The sequence below is a fragment of the Rhinatrema bivittatum genome, chromosome 2 (genome assembly GCF_901001135.1).
Source record: "Rhinatrema bivittatum chromosome 2, aRhiBiv1.1, whole genome shotgun sequence".
Classification (NCBI taxonomy): Eukaryota; Metazoa; Chordata; class Amphibia; order Gymnophiona; family Rhinatrematidae; genus Rhinatrema; species Rhinatrema bivittatum.
The window spans coordinates 401,801,204-401,814,708 of NC_042616.1; the positions used below are offsets into that span (position 1 = coordinate 401,801,204).

At 47.4% G+C, this 13,505-nt stretch overlaps 1 protein-coding gene across 1 annotated transcript in view; it reads left to right on the forward strand.

Moving 5' to 3' along the window:
• TRIO (trio Rho guanine nucleotide exchange factor) overlaps positions 1 to 13,505 on the forward strand; it is a 964,000-nt gene that overhangs the window by 598,117 nt on the left and 352,378 nt on the right. The window contains exon 21 of the mRNA XM_029590045.1: positions 9,334 to 9,456. Coding sequence (XP_029445905.1) covers positions 9,334 to 9,456 — 123 coding nt within the window. The remainder of the gene's footprint in view (positions 1 to 9,333; positions 9,457 to 13,505) is intronic.

A 13,505-nucleotide genomic window follows, 5' to 3' on the forward strand; every position in this document is an offset into this window, starting at 1 on the left:
TTCAGCTTGCTCAATGGAAATTAATTGGCACCAAGAACATTTGCTCCTTGTTATATCTGTAATCACAGCATTAAATCAAATTCAAATGGCCTGTGTCTGTGGTGCCCTCATCTTTTTCAAGGGTCTCCTCTCTTCCCTTGGATGGACTGTAGGCTGCCTTGTTTCACTGTAAAGGATTCTCCTATCCCCTAAGGGTCCCTCTTGCACACTCACTGGGGTCCACTGCCTGAATCTTCCTTCTCCAAAACTCTCCTTTCCTGTTCTTCTGGCTGAAACTCTGGTATAGGATCCCAATTTCCTTCTCTCTCCTTCCAGCTTGATGTCCAGTCCTTTTTCTCCACAGTTCTCCTAGATGGCACAGAGATCCTTTCTGACTGAAGGATTCAAAAATACCCGCAAACATGGAAAAATCCATTTTGTTCACCACTCATTCTCTCTCAGACAGGAAGAGTGGACAAAATACTTCCTCCCCAACCAAACTTCACAAATATGCAAACTCAAAGAAGCTTGACACCTTTTTTTTTTTTTGCTAGCCACTGGTGGTGTGTTAGCAATTTAATTTCTGTCTTCCTTTACTTCCGAGCAGAGGAGACTTGAGCCACTGCAGAAAAAGAATAGGGGAGCTACCCAAATTGGACTACCTCCTTCAGATTCCAAATCAAAATGCCACACTGGACTTAGGGTCCACCTGCAAATATGTAGGCAGGAAACTACTATTGCAGCAATCTCCAGAGGGTAGGCTGTGAGGAACATTCCTCTGCTCAGTACTGCTTGGACCTAACCACTAGTCCAGATTCCCTCATAGAGATCCCAGTGGGTCTTTAGAATTAAAATTACCACAAAGAAGTAAGTTAGGTGTCAACAGGACTGTTTGTGAGATCAAATCCAGCCCTGTTCTAGAATCAGTGGAAAATAAGAGCTAATAAGTTACCCAGTCTCTGATTATTATTCAGTTTGATGAACATACGTGCCACTCCTTTGACCTGATGCAATATCTGAGATAATCAAATGTGTTTCTTATATACCAGGATCATGCTACCCCAATCCCCTTTTTCCTCATTCTTGGTTCAATTATCCAAGCAAACCCATAAGGGCAAAAAAGATTCAAAAGCACTGAATCCTGAAAATGTATCAGCCCTGTTTGATCCTGCAACATTTTCAAAGTACTGTGGGTAAAAGAGCCACACTGAAGGTCCTAGAGAGCCCTGGGTTGAGTTCCAACTACACAAGAGTTTTTTAAAATTAATTTTACAAAAGTGATCACATACGAAATACAAAACTTCCAAGAATATATAAAGAAAATATTTGCAAAAACAGAATATCCACATAAATATTAAACCTGAATCTATAATTAAGGCCACAATTAAAAGAAAATATCCAAGAAATACTCTCTTCCAAATAATTCTTAATATGTATTTTCCAAGCATGTAAACAGATGGACTCCGGACCAATCGGTTTATGCTCCCCTGCCAGCAGATGGAGATAGAGCAAGCTAAAGTCACAGTATGTATGTATGTGTATATATATATATATATATATATATATATATATATTAGATAAATGAAGCTTGACCGACGTGCCGCAAATGCGCAGTAGAGAGCAGCTCTACTGCGCATGTGCGGGCGAACACGTCGGCTAGAGCAGAGCATCAGCTCTTTGAAAACATGGTGGTAGCGCGGCGAGGGGCAGCAGCGGCGAGGAGTGGTAGCGGCGGCGGCGAGGAGCAGTAGCGGTGGCGTGCGTACGCGAGGGAGGGAGGGACCTCCCCCGGAGATCCGAAGGGGTTGTGAATGAGCTGAGAGAGGGGGAGTGACTGAGGGGAGGGGGGAGGGAGTGACTGAGGGGGGGAGAGGGGAGGGAGTGACTGAGGGGAGGAGGGAGTGACTGAGGGGAGGAGGGGGTGACTGAGGGGAGAGGGGAGGGGGTGACTGAGGGGAGGAGGGAGTGACCGAGGGGGAGGGGGGGAGGAGAGAGGGAGGGAGACTAGAGGGGGGAGGTTGGAGGGAGAATAGAGGGGGAGGGGAGAATGAGGGGGAGGGGGGAGGGAGAAGGAAATGGACCGAAAATTTTTTTTTAATGTAGCCCGTTGTTACGGGCTTAACGGCTAGTATATATATATAGCCCTGAGGTGACTCCAGCCTGCTAGTATTCTCTGTCTCCAGGACGTGCATCTCCCTATGGAGATTGCTTCGAGCTTTCTGAGAGGAGAAATTTGAAATTCAGGAAAAGAAAGCCCCTTCTCCTGCAGTGATACCTAAACTTCCCTCTCCCAGTTGAGAATTCCTGAGGCAATTTCCGTGGTCCCTCAGAGGTGTGATTTGGTCCAGTAGCTGGGTTTCCCGGCATGGACTTAGCTGCTAGTTCAGCTGAAAACCTGCGGATGCAGGAGGCCAAACACGGCGGTGACGGCAGATGCCCTCTCCCCCCGCAGCCGGAGACTGTCTCTGTACTCAGCCGGTAAGCGCTGAACCTAGGTAAGGTTTAAAACAAAAAAGGAGAAAGTTTTACCCTGAATCAGAGACAATTATAGGGGGTTCAGGACTTCCTCCAGTCTCCATTCTCGGCGCGCCATACTGGCATTCGTTCCCACTCCCATTGGGGTTGGGGAACTGGGCAGCCTAGCAGGTTGTGGCCCACGGTGGGCTAGGCCCTGCACTTAGGCTTTTTTCTTGCACGCCACGTGGTAGGCCAGGGTGGCCGTTTTTGCAGGCTCTTGTGCGTGTTCTGCTGCCTTCTATAGGCCATTGTGCTCAGTGCATCGGCTCTGCGCACATATTGTGCACTTGGTTTTTGGGTGCGTATTTTACACACACTTTTTTTATGTGCTTAACTTGGCGTACAGGTTGTGCATGTGCCATGCTGCGCTTTCTTCTAGGCGCTTACTTTTTGGGCGCATTTCATTTTTGACCGCGAGCTGTTCTGACGCAGGATTGACGCCAGTAAGCAAGAAGCCTAAGCGTCTTCCTATTTGTGTTGCCTGTTATACTAGGGCTTCTCAGCCTGACCTGGTTTCTAACCTGTGTCAGCACTGCTCAGACGCTCGGGGAGAGTTGTCTTCCTCAGATTTTGCTAAGCCTGGTTCATCCCATTCTGATGATAGGTTGGTCACGGCCTTGACTGGGGGGATGCCCGATCTTGTTTCTCACTTGACTGGCTCCTCTGCTGGTGAGGGCAGTTCTGTGGGACCAGCTCCAGTTCCTTCTGGGCTTGGTCTGAACCTGGCTGCTTTTTCTTGGATGGAATTTATTTCAAGGCTTACAAGCCTTTCTTCAGGCGCAGTCCTAGTCGGACCCTCAGTCGATGTCTCCTCCCTCTTCCAGTCCTTTGCTTAAGCGCCAGGGCTCGCCTCTGCTCTCTGCGTGTGTTTCCGACTGGAATTAGGATGCCACTGAAGATGAGCTTGATCCTGATTCCCTGGAAGATGGGGAAATTCCTCCAGCTGGAACCCTATTATGGTTTTTTCATAGAGATGAACTGCTGACCCTGATTTCCCAGGGTCACCCAGCTTGAACAGCTGGGTGACCCTGGTTCAGATGCTATGTCAGAGCCAAGGAAGAATCCCATTTTGGTTTCCTTACATAAAGCCTCTTGTTTTTTTTTCCCTGTGATAGATGCCATTCAGGAATTGATTGATCTGGAATGGGATACCCTAGAGGCAAATTTTAAAGGGGGTTGGACTCTTTCACAGCCAGATCCCCTGGATCTGGCTGTGAAAGAGTGTTTGCGTTTTCCCAAAGTAGATGCTCTGGTATGTGCCATTTCTAAGCAGACGACTATCCCCGTAGAGGGAGGAACTGCCTTGAAGAGGGTACCTGATAGGATTGAGGCTATTCTTAAGCAAGCCTTTGAGGCAGTGGCGATGAATTTACAGATTGACTCCTGTTCCACCCTAGGGCGAGATCTTGTCTGTTTCTCTCTCAGGAGGTCGATGAGTCTGGAGGGAATTCCAGAGCGGTTATGGAGTCTGCTGCCGCCTTTTTATGAAACGCAGGCTGTGATTTGGCCTGGACCTCGGCCAGAGGAATGGCTTTAGTGATAGCGGCCAGGCGTCAAAACTGGTTGAGAAATTGGTCAGCTGACGCAACTTCCAAAGCCAATCTTACCAGGATGCCCTTTAAAGGCTAGCTCTTGTTTGGGAGTGAATTGGAGAAACTGGCCAGTAAATGGAGCAAGTCTCTGTTGCTGGAAGATAAGAAACAGTTACAGCGCTCCTTTGGTATGAGGGGTTGTTTCTGGGGTTCCAGGTGTTTTCATCCCTACAGAGGGATGACCTTTCAGCGGACTTGGCCTTTCAGTAGGTCTCAGTCCTTTCGTCCCCGATAGCCCAAGAGAGTAGCGGGCTCGGGTGATGGACCTTCCCGAGCTTCCCAATGAAGGTTTGCTGACCCACCTTCCGGAACAGGAAATAGGGGGATGTCTCTCTCTCTTTTATTGGAGGTGGGTCGAGATTATGTCGGACCACTGGATCCTGAGGTGATACGCGAAGGGTGATGAACTGGAATTTCACAATATTCCTTGGGACATGTTCCCAATGTCCCCTTGCCACTCCCCACAGAAGAAGCAGGCATAAGAACATAAGAAAATGCCATACTGGGTCAGACCAAGGGTCCATCAAGCCCAGCATCCCGCCTCCAACAGTGGCCAATCCAGGTCAAAGGAACCTGGCAAGTACCCAAAAACTAAGTCTATTCCATGTAACCATTGCTAATGGCAGTGGCTATTCTCTAAGTGAACTTAATAGCAGGTAATGGACTTCTCCTCCAGGAACTTATCCAATCCTTTTTTAAACACAGCTATACTAACTGCACTGACCACATCCCCTGGTAACAAATTCCAGAGTTTAATTGTGCGTTGAGTAAAAAAGAACTTTCTCCGATTAGTTTTAAATGTGCCCCATGCTAACTTCATGGAGTGCCCCCTAGTAGCGTTCATCCTTCGAAAGCTCCTCAGACTGAGGGCTGTGGTTCCAGTGCCCATGTCTCAAGAAAATATGGGGCAGTATTCCATTTATTTTATTGTGCCCAAGAAGGAGGGCTCCTTTCATCCCATCCTGGATCTCAAGAGGGTCAACGGTCACTTGAAGGTGACTCATTTTTGAATGGAAACCTTACCCTCTGTGATATTGGTGGTGCAGTCAGGGGAATTTCTGACCTCCTTGGATCTGTCAGAGGCTTACCTTCATATTCCCATCTGATTGGAATACCAATGCTTTTTAAACTTTGCGGTGTTGGGGCCCCATTAACAGTTTTGGGTGCTGCTTTTTGGTCTAGCTACCACTCCCAGAGAATTTTCCAAGATTATGGTGGTAGTAGCAGCGGCATTGTGTAAAGAAGGAATCCTGGTGCACCCGTATTTGGACGATTGGCTAATTCGAGCCAAGTCTCAGAAAGAGAGCCGCCTGGTGACACGCAAGATGATTGTCTTATTGCATGAGCTTGGTTGGGTGGTGAACCTGAAGAAGAGCAATCTTCAGCCATCCCAGTTGTTGGAGTATCTGGGGGTATGGTTCGACATGGGACAGGACAGAGTTTTCCTACTGGAAGTTCGGATCCAGAGATTGATGTCTCAAGTGCATCAGTTGATGAACGCTATACGCCCGACGGTGTTGTCCTACCTACAGGTACTCAGCTTGATGGCAGCTACCCTGAAAGTGTTGCTGTAGGCAAAGGCACATATGCATACTCTTCAGCTCTCTCTGCTATCTCGTTGGAAACCACAGTCTCAGGATTATAAGATTCAGCTCCACTTGTCAATAGAAATCTGCTCCCACCTCCAGTGGTGGTTGCAGGAGGATCATCTGAGAACGGGAACTCCCTTGCCCTCTCCGGCCTGATTGGTACTCACTATAGATGTGAGTCTCCATGGTTGGGGGGGCTCACTGTCTGGAGTTAACGGCCCAGGGGCTTTGGAATGCTGAAGAGTCCCACTGAACATCAATCGCCTGGAGACCTGGGCGGTGTGGCTGGCATGCTTGCGGTTCAGCCATAGGCTGCGGAATCAAGCGGTTTGCATGATGTCGGACAACGCGATGACGGTGGCCTATATCAATCACCAGGGAGGAACCAAGAGCCAGCAAGTGTCGCAGGAAATAGACCAGCTGATGGAATAGGCAGAAGGTCAGCTGCAGATGATCTCGGCCTCTCATATTGCAGGAAAAGACAACGTAAGAGCGGACTTTCTCAGCAGAGAGAGTCTGGACCCAGGAGAATAGGTGTTGTCAGCTGAGGTGTTTCAGCTGATTGTGGATCGCTGGGGCCTTCTGTTCCTAGACCTGCTGGAGACTTCTTGAAATGCGAAGGGTCCTTGTTTCTGCAGTCGGAGGAGAGATCAATGGTCCCTGGAAATAGACGCTTTCATACAGGTCTGGCCGGAAGACAGATTGCTTTGTCTTTCCTCCATGGCCCTTGCTGGGCAGGATAATTTGCAAGATCAAAGGCCACAGGGGGCTAGTACTCCTGGTGGTGCCAGACTGGCCCAGGCATCTGTGGTATGTGGATTTGCGACAACTCCTGGTGGAGGCCCCCTTCTTCTTCTGCCACACATGGATCTGCTACAGAAGGGACCGGTTCTTCACGAGAATCCGGCTCGATTCCGTCTTACGGTTTGACCCTTGAGAGGGCTCGTCTGTTAAAGTGTGTTTATTCCTCTGCAGTGATTGCCACTTTAGCTCATGCTCGCAAGTTCTCCACTTCCTTGGCTTATGTGTGGGTTTGTAGAGTTTTTGAGGCCTTCTGTGAGGAGCAGGGTGTTCTTCCTCGTTCAGTTAAGATCCTTCTCATTCTGGAATTTTTGCAGGATGGACTGAATAAAGGCTTGGCCCTTAATTCTTTGAAGGTGCAGGTTGCGACTCTTGCCTGTTTCAGAGGCCTGGTGAACAGTTTTTCTTTGTCATCTCATCCTGATGTGGCCCATTTTTTTGAAGGGAGTGAAGCACCTTAGGCCTCCCTTAAGGTTATTGGTTTCATTATGGAGTCTTAATTTGGTGCTGGACGTTTTGGCAGGCCCTCCATTCTGACCACTGCGTAGCCTTTCTTCATGGCTGTTGACCTTAAAGGCTTTGTTCCTGCTGGCTATATGTTCTGCATGTGGATTTCTGAGCTGCATGCCTTATCTTGCTGGGAGACATTCCTTCGGATGACTCCGGAGGCATTACAGCTGTGTACTGTTCTATCCTTCTTGCCCAAGGTAGTCTCGGACTTTCATTTGGCTCAGTCCATCTCCTTGCCATCTCTGGAAAAGGTCAGGGATGCGGAGGGTTTCGCCTTTTGCGCTCCTTGGATGTTAAGCGTCTTGTCGTGCGGTATCTGGAGGAGAGATCACTTGTTTGTTCTCCATGGCAGGAGAAAGCAGGGTGCTCCGGCTTCGTGGGCTACCATAGCTCGTTTGATTAAGAAGGTGATCATGGCTGTGTGTAGATATTGGAAAGCTGTTACCTACTCAGGGCTCATTCCACTAGGGATCAAGCAATGACATCGGCGGAGGTTAGTCTGTTGTCTCCTGTTGATATTTACCAAGCTGTGACGTGGTCCTCCTTACACGCTTTTTCCAGATTTTATTGTCTGGATGTGCAGGCCCGGGAGGATGAGGCTTTTGCATGTGCGGTGTTGACTGGACTGCGGGCAGCCTCCCACCCTGTTGGAGAGTAGCTTTGGTACATCCCACTGGTCCTGAGTCCTGAGTCCATCTGTCTACACGCTAGGAAATGGAGAAAGTACTTACTTGATAATTTAATTTTCCTTAGTGTAGACAGATGGACTCAGCTTCCCACCTTCAGCTGCCACATGAGTGTGTCAATAATCCTCCTGTGGGGCTCTAGGTCCCAAGGGATTACTGGTAAGTGTTCATCCAGTCCCTAGCTTGGGGTATCTAGAATCTTACATGAGTTCAGTGTTATAGTTGGTTGCGTATAGTTCTGGTTACCTGTTTTTTTAATCAAGTTTTTTGCTAGTCTGTCCATAGTTGCTTTTGAAGAGAATACTGGCAGGGCTATTTATACTGTGATGTCAACTTGCTCCTTCTGCATCTGCTGGCAGGTCCTGAATCCATCTGTTTACACTAAGGAAAACAAAATTATCAGGTAAGAAATTTCTCTATTAATAGAATACATCAAGAAGTAGCAAGTAGCACACACAACAGCAGAAATCCTGTAATTCATAAAAAGATATCTATTCCAACAGTACAGAAGAGGTATCTGAATCAGATGAGCTATCCTAGGTGCTCAATTCAGAATGAGTTTTAACAAAATTTGCCAGTCGACCTGGATCATAAAACATGTATGTACCCTTTTACTTCAATTTACATACATCTGGAGAATGAGGAAAAGATAGCTTCAAGTTTCAGAGCTTCAGGATTAAGCACAAAACATTTCTTTCACTGGGTCTGCATAGGTTAGCCACATCTGGAAACAGCAATTTTTACAAAAAGAAATGTTTTAAGGACAAAATTTCTATGCTTGGAGAAAGCAAACTCTACAATGAAGGAGACTTTTAAGAGAAGAATAGAAAGAAAACTTTCGGATAAGCTAAGCTTCTTCTCTCCTGACCAAACTTCTGACAACTCTATCCTGAGGTTTAGGAGTGCATTTGCTCTCGACATATAGAACTTTAGGATTCTCTTAAACCTTTCAATGATGATGTCTGGCTCTGACTTCTTGGGGCTGAGTTTCCCACAGAAATAGTTCATAGGGAGACACAGAATGAGGACCAGGGCTCCAGTTCACATTGCTTTTTTTTTTTAGTTTTCCAAACTCTCAGACTGAGTGCAAATGAGATCCAAGGTCTCTGTTCTGCTCTTGGTGATATTGTTCACAGGATGCACATTCTTGGTTTTGCCTTTCCTATAAAAACAACATGGGAAGGGATTTATGTAGTGCAACGCAGACTGTACCTAGGGAATGGTGACTGTTCCTGTGGAATCTGCACTCATTGCAGGCCCAGATTTATGCAAAGGCAACTGCCTAGAGTGCCAAATTTTGAACGCGCCAAATATCTAGGTAAAAGAGGAGCCTGCTCCTGTTTTCTTTTGATCAGTGTTCTGGCACATCTTCAAAGGGACTCAACTTTGGCACTCTAGAATGGTTGCAAAATCTTAAATTTGGTACTGGCTCATCAATGTTTCACACTGGTCTTGGGGCAGGGGGCATCACCATGCCTCCTTCAATAGCCTTGCTTCTCATTAACCTTTCATTCCCTATGGAAAGTAACATGTCCTTAGCACGAGGCCTTGCTCGTGTGTTGTATTGATTATTGTGGGCGGCTTTTTTTGAAAGGCTAACACTTCAATCTTCTCCCTCTGCCCTTCCCTCCTACTCTTTTTTTTTTCTTCCCCTTGCAGGCCCTGGAATGGATCCATGACAATGGAGAGTTTTACCTGTCCACACACACATCCACTGGGTCCAGTATCCAGCACACACAAGAGCTGCTGAAGGAACATGAAGAGTTTCAGATCACAGCCAAGGTAGCTGGAAATGAACAGATCCTGACGTTTCAGACTGACTCTTTCCCTCAACCATTTTGCCCCAAGAATGCACATTTAACGTATTTAACAAATTTATAGCCCATTCTAGTCCCATGGTGGAATGCAGTGTAACAATCATAAAAATTAAAAACAGACAGAACACAACAACAAGGGAGCTATCCTACAACATACATCTTAGGCTAAAAAAATGCAACCCTGAATGTAAAATCCCACCTCCGCCCCCCCTCCGAATGGCATTTGTAATACTTAAGCACCTCTTATACACTAGATTTCAAAAGATTGTAGGAACAGATAGGTTTTAAGAAGCATATGAAGGTTTGAGTACAAATAATGTTACATAATAGTTCTGGAAGAGTGTTCTCAAAAGATTGGCCCTGTAACAAAGAATGCCTTTTCCTGAATTTCGGCGAGGTGGGCCAGACGCATAGAAGGGACATTGTGGAGACGTGATTGTGAAGACCTCAACGCGTGCAGGGTTTATATATATTCAGCATTGAGCAAATCTATGGGGATGTAATTTGGTTGAGTAACTTGTGGATAAATCTAGCTACTATGTACTTGATCCTCCATTCTATTAGAAACTAGTATAGATTGAATAGGACCGGAGTATTGTGGTCCTGGAGGCCAGTACCAGCCAGAATACAAATCGCTGCATATTGGACAATGTGAACTGATCTGAGGATTGTAGCTGGAACTCCTAAATATAAGCTGTTACAGTAATCGAGTCCCGAAAATAATAATGCTTGCAATACTGAGAAAAAGTCATACCTTTCTTAGGAGCAGCCTTAAACTGCATATCCAGCATAGCTCTCTGCTTCAACGGCAAGGGGAATGAAGAAAAGTGGATCTATATACAGACAACCAACAAGGACTGACTTACATAGTCTGGGTAAACAAATAAGCATGGGTGTAGCTTGCTTATTGCGGCGGTTACTACCCTAACTAATTAAGCTAGATATTTCACTTAGATGCGGTTCCAACACTGCTCTCTGCATTAATGGTGGGGGTAGAAGGGAAATAGAACCAAAAGGTTACTAAGAATCAAGAGAAACAGATAAGTATGAGAAAACAAAAATGCAAAGCTTGCTGGGCAGACTGGATGGGCCGTTTGGTCTTCTTCTGCCGTCATTTCTATGTTTCTATAAACAGTGTAGTACACAGAGCATAAAGAACATAGTTTCCTGTTCACACCCGAATCAGTCCAGACTCCTGGGATTATGCCTCCCTTCCAGCAAATGAAGACAGAGAAAATTTCACTGGTTTATAATCCGGGGTGCCACCTGCAGTCCCTCAGTATTTCTGTCTCCAGCAGATGGATAGAGGTGCAATTCCTGTAGTCGGGGGGGGGGGGGGGGGGGGGGGAAGGAGGAGCGAGAGAATTTTAATTCATTTGGATTTATCCTCCCAGGAGGTTGTGAGGCTCTGTGGGGCTATCCCTCCTCGTGTTGAGGGAAATGAGCAAGGGATCGGGGACCCTGGGCTGGCTTGGCCGCCACCGGGGGGGGGGGGGGCATAACTGGTGGAGCCAGTTCCCTCCTCCCCCAGGAGAACAATTACTCTTTCAGGGAAGTCTTTCTAGGCTTCCTATGTGTAAGTAAAGTTTAAAAAAAAAATGTGGTGGAGTTTTGTTGGCAACACGGCTCAGCGGGGCTGTTTTACCGCGTGGTTGGGCCTCTGTAAAGTCTGCACTGCTTCGTTCCCATGGCATGCGGCAGTGTATGCCACTTATACAGCGACGCCCGAGCAAATCTCTCTCGCATCGGGCTGTGCTCCCGATGCCTCTCCGGGGGAGAGGGAAGATTGGGGCTGTTGCAGTCTACGCAGGAATGGCAGCCAAAAGCTAAGGCAGGCGTGGAAGCGTCTTTAAAGGAAGCCGCCCCTCCCCTGCTGGGCACGGGAAAGTCGGCTATGTTGTCTGAGGCTGAGGGCCTTTCTGGGCTGTTTCCGCTGGGGGTGGGTGAGGACCCTCCCCCCTCCACTGTCTCCAGTGAGGCAGGGCATTTTTAATTATAGGGAGCCCAATTTGAGCAGGGAAGCGGATCCTTCTGAGGAGTGTCAGAGGATCCCGCTTCATTTTCCTCTGAATTTGTCCTGCTTATACACGAACGTATTTGGTGCGGAAGACATCCAGGACAACGGATTGGGCTAGGGTCCAATATTTGGCGGCTGGCTAAGAGATCTGGAAGTTCTGGGGGTCCGGTTCTGCGCAAGGCACCCAGGGTCCTCGGAATGAGGACTGCTTTGGGCAGTCTGGACATCGATTGTGATGATTCAGAAGGGGATCTGCAAGTTCCAGCTTTTCCAGATCCAACCGGGGCTGATAATGGTCCAGATGCTACCGATAAAGGTCCGGATGGACTAGATCCAGATGGAGGACTGAGCCAGGTGCTGGTCGCAGAGGGGGATGACCTGAAGGTGGTGTGTTTATTCCAGAAAGAGGAGTTGTGGCCCTTGATCCTTCATGTTCTCGAGGAGCTTGGAATCAAGATTCCTCAGGAGGAGTCTGATCAAGAGGGTATGGACCCAGTCATGGATGGCCTGAGGGGTCATTGAAAGCTTTTCCTTTTCACAAGTCTGTGAAAAAGCTGGTGGTCAGGGAGAGGGATATTCCTGAGAAGGGCCTGAAAGTAGGTCGGGCGATGGCTAAGTTGTATCCTTTGCTTGAGGACACCCTCGAGTTGTTGGCACTTCCTAAGGTGGACGTGTCGGTGTCTGCAATCACTAAGAAGACCACCATCGCTGTGGCTGGTTCACAGGCACTGAAAGGGAGTTGGAAATTAATCTCAAGAAGATATTTGAGGTGTCTATGCTTGGCATTCATGCTGCTGTGTGCAGTAGCTTTATGCAGAGGAACAGTTTCTGCTGGGTTCAGCAGTGGCAGGCCACAAGATCACTATCTCTGTTGGAGACTAAGCAGGTGGACTGTCTGGAGGCAGCAGCAGTTTATGTAGCGGACGCCCTGTATGACCTCATGAGAACTTCTTCGAGAGCTATGATGTCTGCGGTTTCGGCCAGAAGGCTCCTTTGCTTAAGGAACTGGTCGGCGGATGTGTGATCTAAATCTCGTTTGGGAGCTTTACTGCTCAAGGGAAAGCTTCTGTTTGGTGAGGACTTAGAGGAGCTCATGAAGTATCTTGGGGAGACCAATGGGCATAGGTTGCCAGAAGACAAGCCCAAAGGTAACAAAGGTTCCTTTGTGGGGCTGTCCTGGTTTCAAACATACAGATGGTTTCGTCCTGGTAGGCTCTCGGTGGGGGCTCAGAGGCAAAGTGCTGGAAAACAGCAATCCTGGAACCAGTCCTTTCGAGGGAGCAGAAAGCCAGGCAGAGAGAGTGTCAGCCGGGGCTCTGGTGGAACTAAGTCCACCCAATGAAGTGTTGCTGTTCCATTCCTCTCTTCCTCCTTTTGAAGGAAGTCTGACTCTTTTTTTATGAGGAGTGGACCAAAATCAGTCAGACCGGTGGGTCCTAATTGGGATAAGAGATAGTTACGGATTAGAATTCTCTCATCCACTACGGGAATTGTTCATGGTGTCCCCTTGTGCTTCAGTCTACAAGAGAAGGATAGTTCAAGAAACTTTAGATCAGTTACAAACGTTGAGAGCCATTTTCCTGTTCCTATGGAGGAACAAAGGATGGAAAGGTATTCCATATATTTCATGGTCCCGAAGAAGGAAGGATCCTTCCTTCCAATTTTGGATTTAAAAAAGGTGAATGTCGCTCTCAAGGTTACTAGTTTTCAAAAAAACACTGCGTTCGGTGATTGCAGCAGTGTGCAAGGGAGAGTTCCTAGCATATCTAGACATGACCAAAGCTTTTCTGCATATTCCGATCCTACCGGATCACCAGAGATTTCTCCACTTCATGATCCTTAGCAAGCATTTTCAATTTTGTGTTCTTCCATTCAGCTTGGCAACTGCACCATGGACATTCACCAAGGTGATGGTGGTTGAAGCAGCAGCGCTCAGAAAAAGGGACATCTTGGTTCATTCATACCTGGATGACTGACTCATTCGAGCAAAGTCGGAA